The 16,833-nt window shown below is 46.7% G+C and overlaps 1 protein-coding gene across 5 annotated transcripts in view; it reads left to right on the forward strand.

Annotated features, from left to right (window-relative positions):
* The window catches only part of sdt (MAGUK p55 family member stardust), a 48,387-nt gene that overhangs the window by 13,795 nt on the left and 17,759 nt on the right, over positions 1-16,833 (forward strand). For 3 of the 5 annotated variants that reach the window (XM_089557319.1, XM_089557317.1, XM_089557318.1), the window contains exons 3-5: positions 10,962-11,240; positions 14,494-14,669; positions 15,416-15,601. In XM_089557319.1, the coding sequence (XP_089413445.1) occupies positions 10,962-11,240; positions 14,494-14,669; positions 15,416-15,601 (641 nt within the window). Of the gene's footprint in view, positions 1-3,752; positions 4,289-5,182; positions 5,579-10,961; positions 11,241-14,493; positions 14,670-15,415; positions 15,602-16,833 lie in introns of those variants that run through there. The other 2 variants (XM_089557320.1, XM_089557321.1) reach the window with 2 other exon arrangements.

Genomic DNA, 16,833 nt, shown 5'->3' on the forward strand with positions numbered 1-16,833 from the left:
ACGTGCAGGATGGACCTGTGGCTCTGCTCTTTTTCGTGTACGCTGTTTAAACGCTAAAATAGAGCTCTGCGTTGCGTATTTATCCCTGTTGGCATAAAACCTGAATGGTAAACAATTCAAGTTTAAGCGAGGGAAAACATGTTTAGGCATCTGATTGTTTAATTCAGATGCTAACGTTCATCCAGTTTCGAGTAAACTGTATTCTGGATTTTATACTGTCCTTTAGTTCCGGCTCATAACTTTTTGCAGGAGTTTCGGATTCAATAAAGGGGACTATAAACATGTTTTTTAACGCAGGTCCGGCGATTAACTGTTGCCGCAAAGATGAATGAATGCTGCATTTGTACGACGCATTTAGAATACTGAGTCTTCCTTTAAGTTATCAGGTAAACAGTTCGGGGAAGGCGATTGTGGGAATAGGCTGACTCACGGCGCGCGCTAGAAAGAGCAGCGCTTTTTCTTGACTATATTTTTTGACTTGGTTACGCAGTCAGCTGTTTCGATGTCCTTTGTTTGCGATCAATGAAAAAGTAGTTTACAAACCCCGGAAAAGCGCCCACAGTCGATCGGCGACGCTCTAGACATGTTGCCTGCAGAAACGGAGTTTGCACGGACAGTGGCAGAGGAGACCCGCCGTCAAATACTACTGTCATGCGAAATTCTAGTGCGAGCGACATTGTTTACACCAGAGGCTTTACGACTGGAAATATGGCTGTTCGCTTCTCGTAGCTACGTTGCCTACCGTTGCTGTCGCGTGGGCAGTTTTGAAAGCGAGGAAACGCTGAATGCACGAACAGAGCAGAACTAGCTCTAAAAAGACACAAGCGACGAGGAAATGATGCCGACGGGACACACCGCAGTAGGAGCACGTAAAGACGAACGGCGAAACGGTGGTACGTTAGTCTGCAGTATTGTTATTCAAGCTTAAAAGTTAAACGCAGTCTCATCAGGCTGGTTTACAATTATTAGACGTTCTACGAGTCCCGAGCCACGTGCCGCAGTTTTCTCGTCGGGTGGTACGAACGGTCGCGATTGATTGTAAAACATTTTATTCGCCGGGAAGAGCTTGGCAAGAGGTCGCGTTAAGTGGTCGAGAGTACATAGCCCTCGACGACTTTGTCAGCCCACTCCACCGCCAAAACTTGCGTTCTGGGGTCAGAGCTAGCCAGCACGGTCTCCCACCGCTCGAGAGAAGGAGCTGTAACTAGATCACCCGGAGGTGGCTCTATTTTGCAGTCCCACAGGATGTGATCGTAGGTAGCACGTTGGCCACAGTGTTTGCAGTTTGGGTTGTAAAGATCTGGATAAATGTGCGCGAGGAGTGATGGGGTGCGTATCGATCTCGTCTGTAGACGACGCCACGTAACCTCTTGTTCTTTAGTAAGTCTTTTGTCTGGAGGGGGGAAAATTCTCCTCTCTAGTTTAAAATGATTGGTGAGATCATGATATGTGATCATGGAGTCCTTCGTGAAATTCAGGGAGCCAGACTCATCCACTGCCCGGTCGACGAAACCTCGGGCTTTATTGTGGGCTGCCTCGTTCCCCGGATTCCCCGAATGGGCTGGGACCCATATCAATTCGGAATAATTTGGTGAGAATTTGGTTGCGTTAAGGATTCTAAGGGAGGTGTTTGTAATTCGCCCTTTAGCGAAATTATTGATACCCATTTTGGAATAGCTGAAGATGATGCTCCCTTGGGCATGCGCTAGGGCGAGGGCTATAGCCGCCTCTTCTGCCGTTTCAGAGGATTTCGTTTTGATTGTCGCCGAGACGATGTGGTCACCATTCTCGTTCACAACCACAATTGCAAAGGCATTGGTATTTTTGTATTCTGCCGCATCTACATAAAGTGTTCCAGCGCACTGTCTGTATTTGTTATGTAAGGCTTTGGCTCTTGCTTGTCTTCTACCCTCATGGTGTAAGGGGTGCATGTTTTTGGGGAGTGGTTTGATTAGTAGGGCCGTCCTATAGTCGCGGGGTAAGTCTACTTTAGCATCGTTATTCGTAGGTTGAAAGTTAATTCCGAGCCTGGTAAGAATACTCCTGCCAGTTCTGGAATTGGCTAATCGCGCTGTTTGAGCCATTAAATGGGCTTCTTTCAGTTCATTGTAGGTGTTATGTATTCCTAACCTCATAAGCCTTTCAGTTGAGGCATTTAGTGGGAGTCCTAACGCAGCCTTATAGGCAGCTGCCGTATCATACTATCCAATTTGTCCTTCTCTGCTTTCGAAAATTTGAGATAAGGGGTGGCATAGAGTATCCTGCTTAGCGCAAAGGCCTGCACTAGTCGGCATAAATCTCTTTCCCTCACCCCTTGTCTGCGGTTAGCTATGCGGCGGATTAATCGCGCCGTCGCTTCTACCGTGCGTTTTAGCTTAGTGAGTGTGTCAGTATTCTTTCCATTTGTTTGTAAATACAACCCTAGTATTCTCATGGTCTGTACCTCTTTGACAGATCGTCCATTAACATAGACGTTTATTTGCGGGGGGGATGTCGTGGTACGCCTACCTCTTTGTTTACGACGGATCACGAAGAGTTCAGATTTTTGCTCAGAACAAGTGAGGCCGGATTCCCATGCGCATGCCTCAGTGATGTCCACTGCTGCTTGGAGTGTGTCTTCTATGTAGCCTTCGCATCCTTTGGTTACCCAAAGTGTGATGTCATCTGCATAGAACGTGTGATGTAGGTCTGGTATTTGTGCCAGTTTGGGGGGAATTTTGATGAGGGAGAGGTTAAAAAGGAAAGGGGACAGGACGGAGCCCTGTGGCGTTCCTTTACTTCCTAGTGTGATTGGGGCAGACTCTATTGTTCCGACCGTTATCACTGCTGTTCTGTTAGTGAGGAAGGATCGGATGTAGTTGTACGTCCTTTCTCCGGGGTTGATTTCTGACAAGTTTGTCAAAATGGCTTTGTGGGTGACGTTGTCGAAAGCTTTAACAAGGTCTAAACCCAATATTGCTTTCGTTCCTGTTCCCTCGTCAGCTTCAATTATGTCCTTGTTAAGCTGCAAGAGTATGTCCTGGGTAGATAGTTGGGCCCTGAATCCTAACATTGTTTCAGGTAGGAGGTTCATGTCCTCCGCATAGTTTTGGAGCCTATTGAGGATGACATGCTCCATGAGTTTGCCTAGGCATGATGTTAATGAAATTGGGCGTAGATTCTCAGTGCTGAGTTTCTTACCCGCTTTAGGAATAAAAGTGATTTTCGCGTGTTTCCACTCTGGTGGTATGAACGGTCGCGATCAAAGAATTCACAGACCCGTTTGGATTTGGCGCCACTCTGCACGAGAAAAGCGCGTTTTCCCAATTCAAACCATGCGTTCGTTACCTTGCACATTCGAAGCGAACTCTAAGCGCGAAGTTTAATCCGCCTTGAATGGCCCACAGTTACACAACGATGACGTGGTAGAGCCGCAGCTGCAGTAGCTGTAAGCATAGTCGGTGTAAACACAGCCAGCATCGGAAGAATGCGGGGAATACGGGCAATCATGCATCCACACAGCACCACTGCTGTGAACAGATGGCGCCACGTACCACGTGCAAACTGCCCTAATATTTTGTAATATTGTCTATGATAATAAATTACCGCGTTGATCGCCTTCTTAGCAATTAATTTTGTTTGCAGTGAAAAAAGTTGGTTAACTGTCACCCGACCTTAAAAACCTACATTCAGAGGTGCTAACGAGGAAAAGGAAAAATACAAGACGTAAAAGCGGGCCGCTTACCTGAGAGACACCTGCCGACAGGTGCACGAAAGTTGGTGTGCCCCGTTGAAGCGCAGAAGCAAAGCCGCTGGTGGTGGCGGGGCGGGTAGTCCGCCGTGTGGTTATTGTTTTTGTTGTTGTTTAGCGCGGCCGCGGCACAATGCGTGTGGTGTGAAGAATGTTTTGACGAAGCTACGGTGCCACGGAGAACCGCCTCGCAGCCGAGGATTTTGTGCTTGCAAGTGCATCGCTCGAACTAATCTCAACAACTTCGTTTGCAATCAAACCCCCTCTGCGCCTCTGGGCCGTCGTCGTGTGGTTCGGTCAACATTTTCGTTGTGGTTGGCAGTGTGCAACAAGTGGCCAGCGCCGCGCGCCCATCCCAGGATTTGCGTGCCGCTGCCGGCGGCCTTGCGTTGGTATGCGGACCCGTGCAGTCGTCCCGTGCTGGACGGCTCGTCTCGTGTGAACAGCGAGCTGTGTGTGCCGTGGCAGCAATCGCCACCGCCCGACGACTGCATTCTCGTTCCGCGTTGCGGAGGCCTAGGTGACAGGTCTTTTTCCTCGGGGGCAAGTTTGCGAGAGGTAAGATCCGGATCGCGGATCGGACGGCGCACACGTATCGTCGCCGTCCGTGCATGCGTGCGATCGCCGTGCGGAAAGTTCCGCGGGCGGTTTATTGCGGGAACGCCGCGAGTGTAATTGCGGCGAGCGTCGACGAAGCGTCGTGGCAGACCGGAGGGTATGTGGCGCGACCGACGACGCACGCCGCCCTGTTTTGCCGGCGAAAACAGGCAGAGAGCTTATGAGCCGGGCCGCGCGCGTGTCTACTATCGCCTGCGGGCAAAAGGCCCGTTTCGGGCCAGCCACGTATGCCGCTTGGCGATGCGGTGGTTGGGGACACACGGCGTGGACGCGCTTCGGGAGAGGCGCGAATTGCGCGATCGTCCGCTCGCCGATCGAGCGTTGTGTTGCGCATAAGGCAAACACAATGGGATGAGTTGTATTCTCCGGGGACGTAGTGTGTGCGTACGGCCGCGCGCCGGCATCGAGCGCGCGTCCCTGTTCGACGAGGGGGGGCCGATCTGTGTCACGCTTTTGAGCAACCCGCGTGTGCGCTGTGCCGGGGACCGCAATCGCCGCGCTGGTGGTGCCGCTGGCCCGTCCCCTGGCGCCGACGGCATACTTCTGGGGCGTGAAACTCGTCCTGCCTGCTGCTGCCACGACGCGTCGTCGCCGGGCCCGGCCGGGCCATAGCTTTCGCCCGCCGTGGTGGGGACCCCCCCTCCTTCCCCCCTTCTTTTTGCGCCACTCCGGTATTTTGTAGTGGGCGTGCGCGCCGGATCGCGCGCAGTTGTGGGCGTCGGAGCGTGGCTCCCGACGACGTCGCCTCTCCAGTGGGACCCCACGCCGCCCGCCCCAAACGAACGGGCGAAAAAAGCTAAACAAACGCAAACGAATAAAAACGCGTCGCTCGGTCGGGCCGAACGCATCGCAAATCAGCGCATTCCGTGGCGTATTTTAGATTCGTCGGTGGAAGCCGAGTGAACGCGCGCGCGGGCAGAGCGCAGTTCCCACGTACTTTCCTTCCTTCCCTCGCCGGTCTGCGGCGCCGACGCGAAACGCATATGCGCGTTTTGCTTAGCTTAGCGCCGCATTCCTTCCTTCGTGTCTGTCATTGACTTGTGTCGCGACGCCGCCGGTACATGGTGCAGCCGTCAGTCGCAAAGCATTTCCGTCCGGTTTGAGCGCGAGGTTCTTTTTTATTTAGTCTCGTTATTTAACGTTCTTCTTTGGTTACTCGATTTGACGTCAGGGAGCGTGTGCTGCTCACTGCATTCAAAACCATAGTGTTAAATGCTGACTTTGATCAGGGTGAGTTGCAGTAGATATATAACCCCTTCATTCCTTTGCCCACTGTTAGTGCAGTCGCCTGTGTGTCATCTTGGTAATGCAAACACAATGAAAGCAATTCAGTGCACGCAGACCTTTTGTAAACTCGGATTCGCTGGCCAAACGCAACAGATGTGCTTTGCACGCATTTGCTGGTTGCTTTTGGCCAGCTGATTGCCTCTAAATCTGGTTGCCTCTGGGGTAGCCAGCATAGCGTTGGGTAGCATACATTTGCATGCTGGTTTGAATGTTTTTGCCTGACTCCATTTCATCTGCAAGTGTGATGAAAAACACTTGCTGTGGACTTGCCCGGCTACAGCTTCCGTGAGACGACGTTTCCTAAGAAAGGTTGGCCTGCGATGGGACATTGCAGAGGACTATAGCAAGTGGACTCAAGATAATCGCTTTATCGCGAACTTTTGCCGCTTTTTAAGCGAGGCTTGTTTGCACTCCTTTTTATAACTTTCTTTCCTTTTTCATTATGCCTAATGGCAAACAGCTCGAATAATAAAAAAAAAAGCCAGAGTGATTCGCTTTGAAATCTTGCTTCATGAAGTCAGCAGTTTCATGGCACCCTAACTCGCTGGGTTTTAGATTCCTGTTAGAAAGAAACGAAGTACCAAGCAAGACGGTTGAGGTTAAAGACGTGGTCAGGCTTCCTCACTGAAGCAGATCTGTCTTCGACCCTGGCTTTTTCTACCAGTGTCTTGTTCTTCTGTAACATCAAACGCCGGCAGATTTTTATGACGTTGTGGTTTACCCGGTTAAGCCGTGGTTAATCCCCTTTCACCTGCCAGCCCTCTGTGATGTCATGCTAGCAGGTCCAAGGGGATTAACCATGACATCACGAGAATTGGCCAGCACCATTTTCCAGAGAGACACCTTTGATCAGAATTTGCCCCTTTGTTCTTCAGTTGTATCCGACTATAGGAGGAAATGTATATAACCTAAAACAGCATTGCTTGAGCGAGTAGGTGAAGTGGCACAACAGTTTTTTATGCAGCCATGTAGGAAGAGCTGATTTTGCTTCTGGCTTCTGTTTGTATGCTAAATTCTGCAGTCCAGAATCACTAGTTATGTTCCTCATGGATACTTACAGGCTCTTGTGTAGGGCTAACTTCAAAATCAGAGGCAGCCATATGTGTCAAAAACTTTGGTTATAAACACTTTCATGTAGGCAACGGTAACAGCCGGCTGGGCACACTGCCATGGATACATGCCCATTGCATATAGCATTATCGAGACAGTAAAATACTGCCATAGTGTAGAGTTGTGTCCTCAATCACAGCTGTACCGGTTACTCCCGAAAAATAAAGCAGGTAGTTAAAAACCACGAAGGTACTCGTCTTAAGGTTTGGTTGGAGGTTTATTTGAAGCCATCTGGCATTGAGCTTTTGCAGTGGAGATTAAGTGCAGTTATGGTCAGATACAAGTCAAGAAAAAAGTGGCTTTTCCCTGTCAAAGGACTTCCTTTCAGCCAATAGCGTTGGCCGATTTTCATGAATCTGGTAGTGTGATAATCCAGGAAGTGGCAGATGAAAGGGGATAGTCTCCTCTCTGCATTGTCACGCTGCTCACACTAGTAGGTTCATGAGAATTGGGCATTGTCATGGACTAGAGAAGGGGCCTTTTGACTGGGAAAAGCCGCTTTTTTCTTGACATGTGTCCGACTATAGTAGATACGGCTCCTCTGCTTTGGTGCTTGGTTGGCTTTCATCCGAAGTAAGAAATAGTGCTGGTGGTGTAGAACTTTCTGTGTAAACATATTGAATACTGACCAAAATTTACTAAAAGAAAAGGATACGACCAGTGCACACTGTTGTATTCAAAAGAGGCAGTCTGTTGGCTGGGCTAATCTCTGCATCATTAGCAAAGATATCGGGGCTCTATTTTTTTGCAGATTGTTGCAGTTCTGCCAAGCCATGATGTCAAGCACTTTTGTATGCTGCAAATGTAGCAATACATTGCATCTTGCCTGTGTGGGAAAACTCGAAGGATGAGGACAAAGGCTCTTGACAATAGATAGCTTTCACGTGACGTTACGGGCGCCATCTTTGGGCACTGTGGCGGTCTTTCATAGTGTATGCAGGAACCAGTTGGTGATAAGTGGATTAACGAAACGCCTAGGCTTTCATAGATATTTTTGGACCCAGAGACAGCATCCGCTAAGATGCTGGTGAAAGCTATGTATACGAGATAACCAGCTGGGACTCGTCGACAGGAGTGAGAACTTGAGTGGTCGCTTAGACGTCTCTAAATAGATGCAGACTGCACACAACACTGCTACTTGGTATTTTAACAGCGCCTGATGATTTCAGACATCTCTCTTGACATAACTGTGGGAAATGTTAGAAGAGCATTGTTGACTTCGGCACCACTCCTGCATTAAAAATTTTGCAGCTCACAGAAATCTTCTGTTTAAGTGCTAACTTGGTGTGCATATCTACTGAGCGCATATGGCAGGTTATCTCAGATCATGAATGGCAGTTTGCCAATATCCCTCAAGAGAAAAGTATACAACGGGTGTATCTTACCGGTACTCAACTATGGGGCAGAAACGTGGAGGCTAACAAAGAGGGTTCAGCTTAAGTTAAGGACAACGCAGCGAGCTATGGAAAGAAAAATGATAGGTGTAACGTTAAGAGATCGGAAGCGGGCGGAGTGGGTGAGAGAACAAACGCGCATTAATGATATCCTAGTTGAAATCAAGAGGAAGAAGTGGGCTTGGGCAGGGCATGTAATGCGAAGGCAAGATAACCGCTGGTCCTTAAGGGTAACAGAGTGGATTCCAAGAGAAGGCAAGCGTAGCAGGGGGCGGCAGAAAATTAGGTGGGCGGATGGGATTAAGAAATTTACGGGAATATGGTGGCCGCGGCTGGCGAAGGACAGGGTTAATTGGAGAGACATGGGAGAGGCCTTTGCCCTGCAGTGGACGTAGTCAGGCTGATGATGATGATGATCTATTGAGCACATTTTTTCAAAAACCAGCTTTAAGCTTGCCAACCTGAGGACAAAAATGTCAAGAGGAAAATCGGATGTTACAGTGTATTGAAGGTCCACTGTGTATGCATAATTTTTTTTTTTTTTTGGCTATTAGTACATCATACATTTATTTGCATTGAGACAATAATATAGCTTGATGACTTAAACAATTTGTAGGCCATGTGTTCCTCTTATTCTGGGGTGGGGGGGAATTGTAATGTAACATATAGAGTTGTAACTGGTGGTGTTTGTTTTGTGGAGCTATATTCGTGTCAGTTTGGCCATAAATAGCAATAACAAGTGCTACTTCTCTCATTAAATATGCAAACCTGAAAGAGGTGTACAGTCATTCTCCTGTAGTTTTGAAATGGACTGACAGCTAGAAGTTTATTTTCGTCAGATGTGGCAGATGCTTTGAGAAAACCCTTCTCAGTGTTGTACCTCACTGCACATACATTTGATACCTCATCTGGTATCCCCATCGCTAGCATATTCTGTTGGGTTGCGGAACTAGCTACCTATCTGGGCAGGCTTGTTTAACCTTAAACGATAATTCATTGGATTGCACATTATAAACACCATGATTAAGTTTAACCCTGTGTACTATTAGCCTGACCTGCTGATTCCATGATGCAGTGTTATGCCAAATACTGGGAAAAACACCAACTCCTCTGCGTTAATTTCTTGCATGAATGCTTGTAGCTGTAATGACTTGGTTTTGCTTCAGAAAGTGGCACTTGGGAGCAAGAATTTTCATTAAAATTGCTTGTTGCAATGCCTGCAGATTGTGAGTAAATATTATGCATTTTGGAACAGGCTATTTTGTTGAACTTGCATGGGCTCCATCGCATTGGGACTGGGAGGAGCAGTGCAAACAACAACAAGCTTTACTTGTTGTGCAAACAACAACAAGCAATTTTTTTTAAGTGGGCTCTTCGCAGCACTGTTCAAATGGCTGATTAATTGTGGAAAGTAAGTTCTAAAATTTTAGAAACAGAGCTACCAAGAAAGGCAGGAGACTATGAAAGTGCAATACAGAACGTTTCTCTTATGCGTTGTGCTAGATGGGCTCTGGTGACCTGCTGCCTGTAGAAGCAGCTATGGTTGTAAATGGATTTTCTCACTCAGGCACTTATTAGCACCATTGAGTAGGGTTACCTGTAGCTGGTAGGTACACTCGCTCCCCAATGCTTGCTTAAAGCACCAGGTTGCACAGCTTGACAGCTTTGAGCAGTTACTCCTTCAAGCAGTTAGTTTTGGGAGTTGTACAGTGGAACTCTGCTCACAGGCACGCACAAGCTTGACATCTTGACATCTGTCAAGTTCAGAAAGCAATTTATGGTGTCACCTGCAACTTTCTCAAGATATCATTCTTTCTTTTTGCACGCTTGTGTGATTCTCCCACACACACAGCAATCTGCAATAATAATGTTATTTTTTTAGGAAGCCATTTGTCGAGCTAGTGCCAAGGCATTCTTTCCGAATGCTGCTGCCATTTTCAAAAGTGGCTTCAATGTTCTTTAGAACAGACGGCCACCAGAACAAGTTCAGAGGGAATCTATACTTTTCTGTGCTTGAGACTGCTTTTTTAGGTGCTTGCAGAGGTCAGATTGCTTGCATTACCTTGTTAGGCTTGTCTTAATTTCTTGTGCTGTGGATCATGTAGTTAACAGGAATTGCTACGCAAAATCTTCACTATTTTCTATATGCATTTTGTCGGAGTCGGAGTAGAGTCGAAAATTTCTGAGTAAGCAGAAATGCTAGCTCGGAAACAGCAGTTGCTAACACTGGGCCATGGTCCGTGGCATCCTGCATTACTCCGCGAGCCAATCACAACAGTAAGCGAAATCGGCTTTTTAATGCTTGACTTTAATAAACAAGCCAGGTATCAAAATTCTAGAGCTTGCAATTTTTTTATTGCAGTTGTTTGGGTTACGAGAAAAGTTTTAGCTACGGACTACTTTTTTGGTGCGCCGCCCCGGTGGCTCAGTGGTTATGGTGCTCGGCTACTGACCCGAAAGACGCGGGTTCGATCCCGGCCGCGGCGGGTAGAATTTCTTTGGAGGAGAAATTCTAGAGGCCCGTGTACTGTGCGATGTCAGTGCACGTTAAAGAACCCCAGGTGGTCGAAATTTCCGGAGCCCTTCACTACGGCGTCTCTCATAGCCTTAGTCGCTTTGGGACGTTAAACCCCATAAAACCAAACCAAAACCAAACTTTTTTGGTGTGGAAGAATTCTGTGAAGCGGTCGTGAATGTGGGCGGAGCTTCACTGCAGACTTAAGTTGTATCAGACTGTGGAAAAACCGCCGAATCTTAACACTCCTCCTTCTGGCCTTCTGCGCTCTCCCCTCCCCCCTTCCGCCTACCTCCGCCGCACTCAGTGTTGGACCTGTCGGAGAGCAGCAGCCATGTGCAAGAGGCATTTGTCATTGCGGTGGAGCAGCAGGCCCGCGAGCGGCTGGAGCGTCTGTCGGCGCTGCAGCGCATCCGGCCAGTCGACATGACCAAGCTGTCGCAGGAGCTCAACGCGGAGGAGCGCTCTGCCACGCCCTCGTCTCAGCCAGGCTCCAACGGACTGCTGCTGCTCGCCTCCGAGGCCAGTCCAGTCTACGTGGCCTCCGTGCCCCAGCTGCAAAGACTCCAGCGCCACGGCTCAAGGGGTGAGCTGAGGGCCACCCTCGTTCCTTCTTGGCATGAACTGGATGAAAGTTTCTGTGATTAGTTGTCCCTTTCAGAAGGAATGTAAAGTGTCTCTAATGAGTTTGCTTTTTGCACCAACATTTATTTATGTTACCCACAATGCCTGAGACATATAAATGGGGTAGTCCCAATATGATACACCAACTGCAAAAAATGAAAGAAGCAAAGTACAGGTGGTCTAATTTTTTGGATATGCAGTGCTAGCCAGTGTGGTATGAAAATGGCGGATGTTTTCAATGGTGGCACTATTCTGGACAAACAATTTTCTCCATCTCATCTCTCGGTTACCTCCTTCATTGCCTTTAGGTTTCTTGCCCCATACTCCACTCACTGTACATTCTTCTTTTGTTTCTATCACCTCCATATCACTACCCTGTGCAGACGAAATATGTTTGCTGTGGCACTCTTTGGACAAGTTACCCTTGTACCATTAACATCAAATACCATCATCATCTTCTTCTTCAGTGATGGCAGCCGATCCGGGCAGCTGGTTCTACCCATAGAGGAGGTTCAGGGAATGAAGCAGTCGCTGCGTATTTTTGTCGTACATGACATAATTAAACACTTTTGCCCAGCTTGGGGCACACTAGGAGATTGTGCATAACATTTTCATTTAGTAGAGGTTGAATTCATCGGCGCATTGTATATGTGGTACAGCGTTAGGTTTGCAGCAAGCTCAAGTACTGGACAGAATTTTGCTAGCTTGAATATTTCTTGTTGGGATCCAGATTATAGCCTTAGTCTGTTCAAAGGAAGACGACTTGCAGCATATGTTTAAATTGCCCTGCTTGCTTGAAGGTATTGCCTTTTATGCGGAATTCATTGCAGCAACTAGTTGACTTCTGTGTGCCGCTTCTCATTCAAATATTGGTTTCTCTCTCATCTCCCTTTATAAGGCACAGGATCTGTACATGTCTCCCATATATACAAATGACAGAATTGCAATCAGAATGACTCTGGGAATTGAATGACATCTTCCAAGCCGTGTCGACTATCAGTTATGTAGAAAAAAGGGGTAAAAAATTGTATCAGTGACTTTGTAAAAAGAACACAAATGTGGTAGTTATCCTTACTTCATCCTTTTGGAAGCATTAGACAACTTGTTTTAGAATTGTAAATTGCTTCAGGAAGTATTATGAGGCAGCTGACTCCGCCAAGCTGGGTCTCGTGAAACGGTACACCCACACTTGTAGAAACGCCAGGACACCAAGGATGCCTATTAGCGAAATATAAAAAAACAATGAATGGCTTGCCTGATAGTTTAGTAGTATTTCGCATGCAAAAATATCGTACATAGGCGCATCGTTTTCTGTTTGCTGGCACCTGAAGCAAGTGGGACACATGTGTCCCGCTGCTGCACAAAAGGTTAAGCTGGAGGCTAACAGACAAACTTTTGCTGACTCGGTTTGTTTGTGAGGAAGGACTGCTGTGCAGTGATGCTACCTGGTAGACAGATTGTCTGTGTCTTGTGCACAAGTAACGTTCTGTACATAATTAGTGAAGTTTGCTTCTTTTTCTCCAACTAATTAGCCAGTTTTGTATTTCAAAGAGGTTGTCGATGTTTTTTTACTTAAAGCTCTGATCTAAAGCTGTTTAGGCTTACTTTAGACGCCAGTAAAAGAATAACTATGGTTGTTGTAGCACCCACTGTAGCTGCCATAAATGATTTGTACACAAATCAAGGACTTGAAATGGTTTTGTTTATGGTTTTTCATTGCTTCAGACAACAATGTCATGAGGAGTTGTGTAAGTACCTCAGCTTTGCAGAGAAAAAGCCTAGGTGCTTGCATGCAGTTGGAAAATGAGTACCAGTTTGTGTGATTTGCTAATCCAGGACTACTCACGCTGCACAGCACATGCAGAAATGAAAAACTTGCTGCTGTACTTTTAGCCCTTTGCTGTTTTCGCCTTATTTTGCCTTGCAGAGTGGCCAGTAATGTTTCTAGAATGTAGTGAAAAACATGGCTTCAGAGAAAACTATGTCAGCATTGTTTTCTATCACCCTTCATTCGTTCTGTACCTTTCTTTTTTTACATGGTTCCATGTGAATGTTATCACTTCATTGATGTGTGCTATTTTTAAGCTAATTAATCAGAAAGGGCTGAACTAAGTGCTATGAAGCATGCTGAACTTACTGCAAAGCAGATAAATAGAATTTTATTAAGGCTGCTATTTGGGCAAGTTGGTAGAGATTCATAGCTTACACAGTGCAGAGACACAGTACGAAACCAAGAGCACAGAGTACAGCGCTGTACTGTGAACTCCTTGTTTTGTCCTTTGTCTCTGTACTGTGTAAGCTATGAGACACTATTGGGCAAGATCTACAGCATTGCTTTGTCTTGAAGGATGCTGCAGCATTCATTGTAAGGTAAAGCTGCCTGCGCAGTGCACTGACCTTTGGTGTATAGCTGATTATTTGTTGTTGCAAAAAAAAAGCATGCAATCAGTGAATGTTTAATGCAGCGTACATATGCTGTTATTTATTCACACAGTTATATACCCAGTCCTCTAACTGCTCTGGTTAGGAAACTCGAAGCCACAACTCGGCCACATCTTGAAACCAGTTTCTGAGCTGCTGGTAACATGCTACAAGAAGTTTTTTATGTTTTGAACAGTTCTGAGCAGCTTAGTTTACTGCCATTAGTGGCATGGCAGTCTGCTAACTTCAGAGTTTCGGACAAATCAGAGTATCGGATTTTTATTCATGGGCCCTGTGACAAAAAGCTGAGCTTCGCATCTGGGCCTGTATTCTGGAATTGTCCTCTTAGTGATCATGTCAAATGATGTGGTCTAAAATAGGGATGTTCTTTTGCACCAAAATAATTGGCGAACGCTACTGCCACTGTGTCGGAATTTGTTAGGTGTGTAGAAGCTCCCATGGCCTTTAAATCAAGCGCAGCCACCTGTTTCTGCTTTTGAGTTCTTTGATATAAATCGCAAATATTCATAACACAAGTTTTGTTATATTGGCATTAGCACTACAGTTATTGATGCAATGGCAAATACAGTGTCAGCCGAGATGACGTAACAGGAAAGATAGGAAAGCTGTAGTCACAGTTTCCAGTATCTCATTTAGGGCTTCAAACAATTGGTGCGAACCAAAGCGGGCACGTCTTCTTTGTGGAGAATTTCAGAATGAGGGCACTGGTATGATCAATGAGCTCGGTCACGTGGAGGTCTCCTTGCATATGTGTGTACTTCCCCACCACACAGGAGAGTCGGGATTTCCCGAGGGCGGTGCGGCGACTTCAGCCAACGGGCACGCGGCCTCCGCTGTCGCAGACCAAGAACTCGAGCTGACCCAGCAGCTGCCAGAACCCATGCTCACCTCACCCAACCCGCCCGTGCCCACACCCCGAAAGTCGCTCTCCCCACCTCCCGGCATGAAGGTGCGAAACGTGTGTGTGTCTGTCTGCATTGTGTCAGAGGGACAGTAGCCACTTAGCAGCATTCCTGTCTTATCGCCTCCTTGGTGTTATCTTTCCACACTTGCTTTATATCAGGGAAGGCCCCTTGGTTTGTTTGCGCTGTCTGACAGTGATAAAACTGCAGTCAGCTGTTGATAAACGTGATGTTTCAGAGTTCAAACACCACATGAGAGTTCATTCTACTTGTATGGAATGCCTGGAACATAGTGTGTTGTATCTGTTTACTCAATGTCTGCACTGTTTGTAATGCACTCCATTGAAATGAAGCGGTGTGATTATCACAGCACCGTAAGCTTATGCATGTTATTGTTTCAGTTATCAGCAGGCTGCTACAATTTTCATTGTCCCCTTTATTAAGGTCTCACATTAGAGTCTCTCCGATAGCTCGAAGCGGACCAAGGCAACTCTAGCTGCCTTGCCTCTGATGAGTAAAGAGAAAGTACCGAAATTGAAGGGTATATATAAATGGTCAAAGACGTGAGGGTAGAAACAGTCAGGCGAAACTGGAGATTTATGGCTGTGAGGTGAAGCAGAAAAGAAGGCAGGCAGCACAGAGGCTAGCGGGTTGTGAAGACCATCTAGTCCTTGGAAGTAAAATGGAGGCAGGCAGGCCTTTGTCTTCTGGCAAGAGTGGTGACGACAGAGCATGCTAGAAGGCTGTGTAGCCAGAGGACAGCCGTTCCACCAAGGCCTCTGCTGCGTTGCAGGGCCCAGCCGAGGTGGAGACAGGGCAGTCGCATCGCGAGATGGCCGTGGACGTGCCCGAGTCTTTTGTGGCGGTGGCCAAGACTGCGCCACGCTACCCACCGCCTCCAAGGCCTCAGGGCTCTCCCCGGCTCAACGGGTCAGCTGCTCCGACGGGAGACCAGCTGGAGCGCATCCGCAAGTATCAGGTAAGCCTCAGCCAACAATCCCTACTTGTAAAAAAAAAAAAAATTCTGACGCCTTCTGTTCAAAATGCTTTAAGATGGTAGAGCTCAGTTGGAAGTTCAGGACAGACGTGACCGCTGTTCCTGCACCCAGCAAATTATTTGTTGCAATATTGTTGCAGTTTTTTTTGTTGTGGTAGATGGTGGATCTGAGGTTCTTGACAACTTAATGATTGTAGCATTATATTGCTGAAGTGGTGACTACTGTTAGGGTGCTTTGAAAGGATCTACTTGTCCGAAGTTAATGGAGTAGCCCATGCTAGAGGTGTTGAATTGAGGGGGACATCGCTTTCAACACCCACTTTCTTATTTTTTATGTATCTCTTTTCCTCTTGTGCACCTTGTGGAAAGCCTGTAGACTTGACAAAATGTGGTAGAAGTCTGGTGCAACATTTACTGCATTTCTGAATGGATGCTATGCGTGATGAGAGCCAGATTTTTTTTTCTGCAAAGCACAAATGTTTCGTCTTGAATTTTTGTGATGCATCGGCCATTGACATATCTAGAGTGAGGAGAAAATTTCATGCAAGAAATTTAAAATTTGCAAATTAAAAAAAAAAAGAAGAATGTCCTGATCTTCTTCAGTGTGGCCCTAGGAATGCAGCAAAACTAACAGAGTCAAAATGGATAAAGTAGTTGTGAAGAAATCTGCTTCACATGGTGAGCATCTAGTCAGAAAGCCTAAACTGAGAAAAATGCCAATTGTTCGAGTGTTTGGAGGTGCACGAGATATGGCAAGGGTTAAAATTCACATAGTAATATAAGGGAAAAGAAAAAGACAGAAGCTGTGCGGCCGCACACACCATATGAAAAAAGACTGAGCAGAAGCCCAGTGTCTGTGTTATGAAACTGCCTTTTTAGATACCAAATGACTATATCTCCTGGTGTTGTTTTATCCTGAATCTTGGCGCGTCACTTTCCATGTGCTGTGCAGTGGTGCAGTTTTGTTCAACTGTTTCCTTTATGCTTGCATTTCATAGAAAGTGCTTAAATAAGCTTTATTTATGAATTCTGCACATCCTTTCTTCGTTGTGTCATAGACATGTGTTTTTTGCCCTTTGGTTTGTACATACAACAAGCCTCCCTCATCTCAGCAGTTGTTTTTGTGGCACAGAGCAACTCGATGCTCTCTTTACGTTATGCATGGACTTATGGTAAAGATTAGCTGTTGCTGATAGGTGTAGCATTAAGAGATC

The sequence above is a fragment of the Amblyomma mixtum genome, chromosome 8 (genome assembly GCF_055824585.1).
Source record: "Amblyomma mixtum isolate Tamu chromosome 8, ASM5582458v1, whole genome shotgun sequence".
NCBI classification, from domain to species: Eukaryota; Metazoa; Arthropoda; class Arachnida; order Ixodida; family Ixodidae; genus Amblyomma; species Amblyomma mixtum.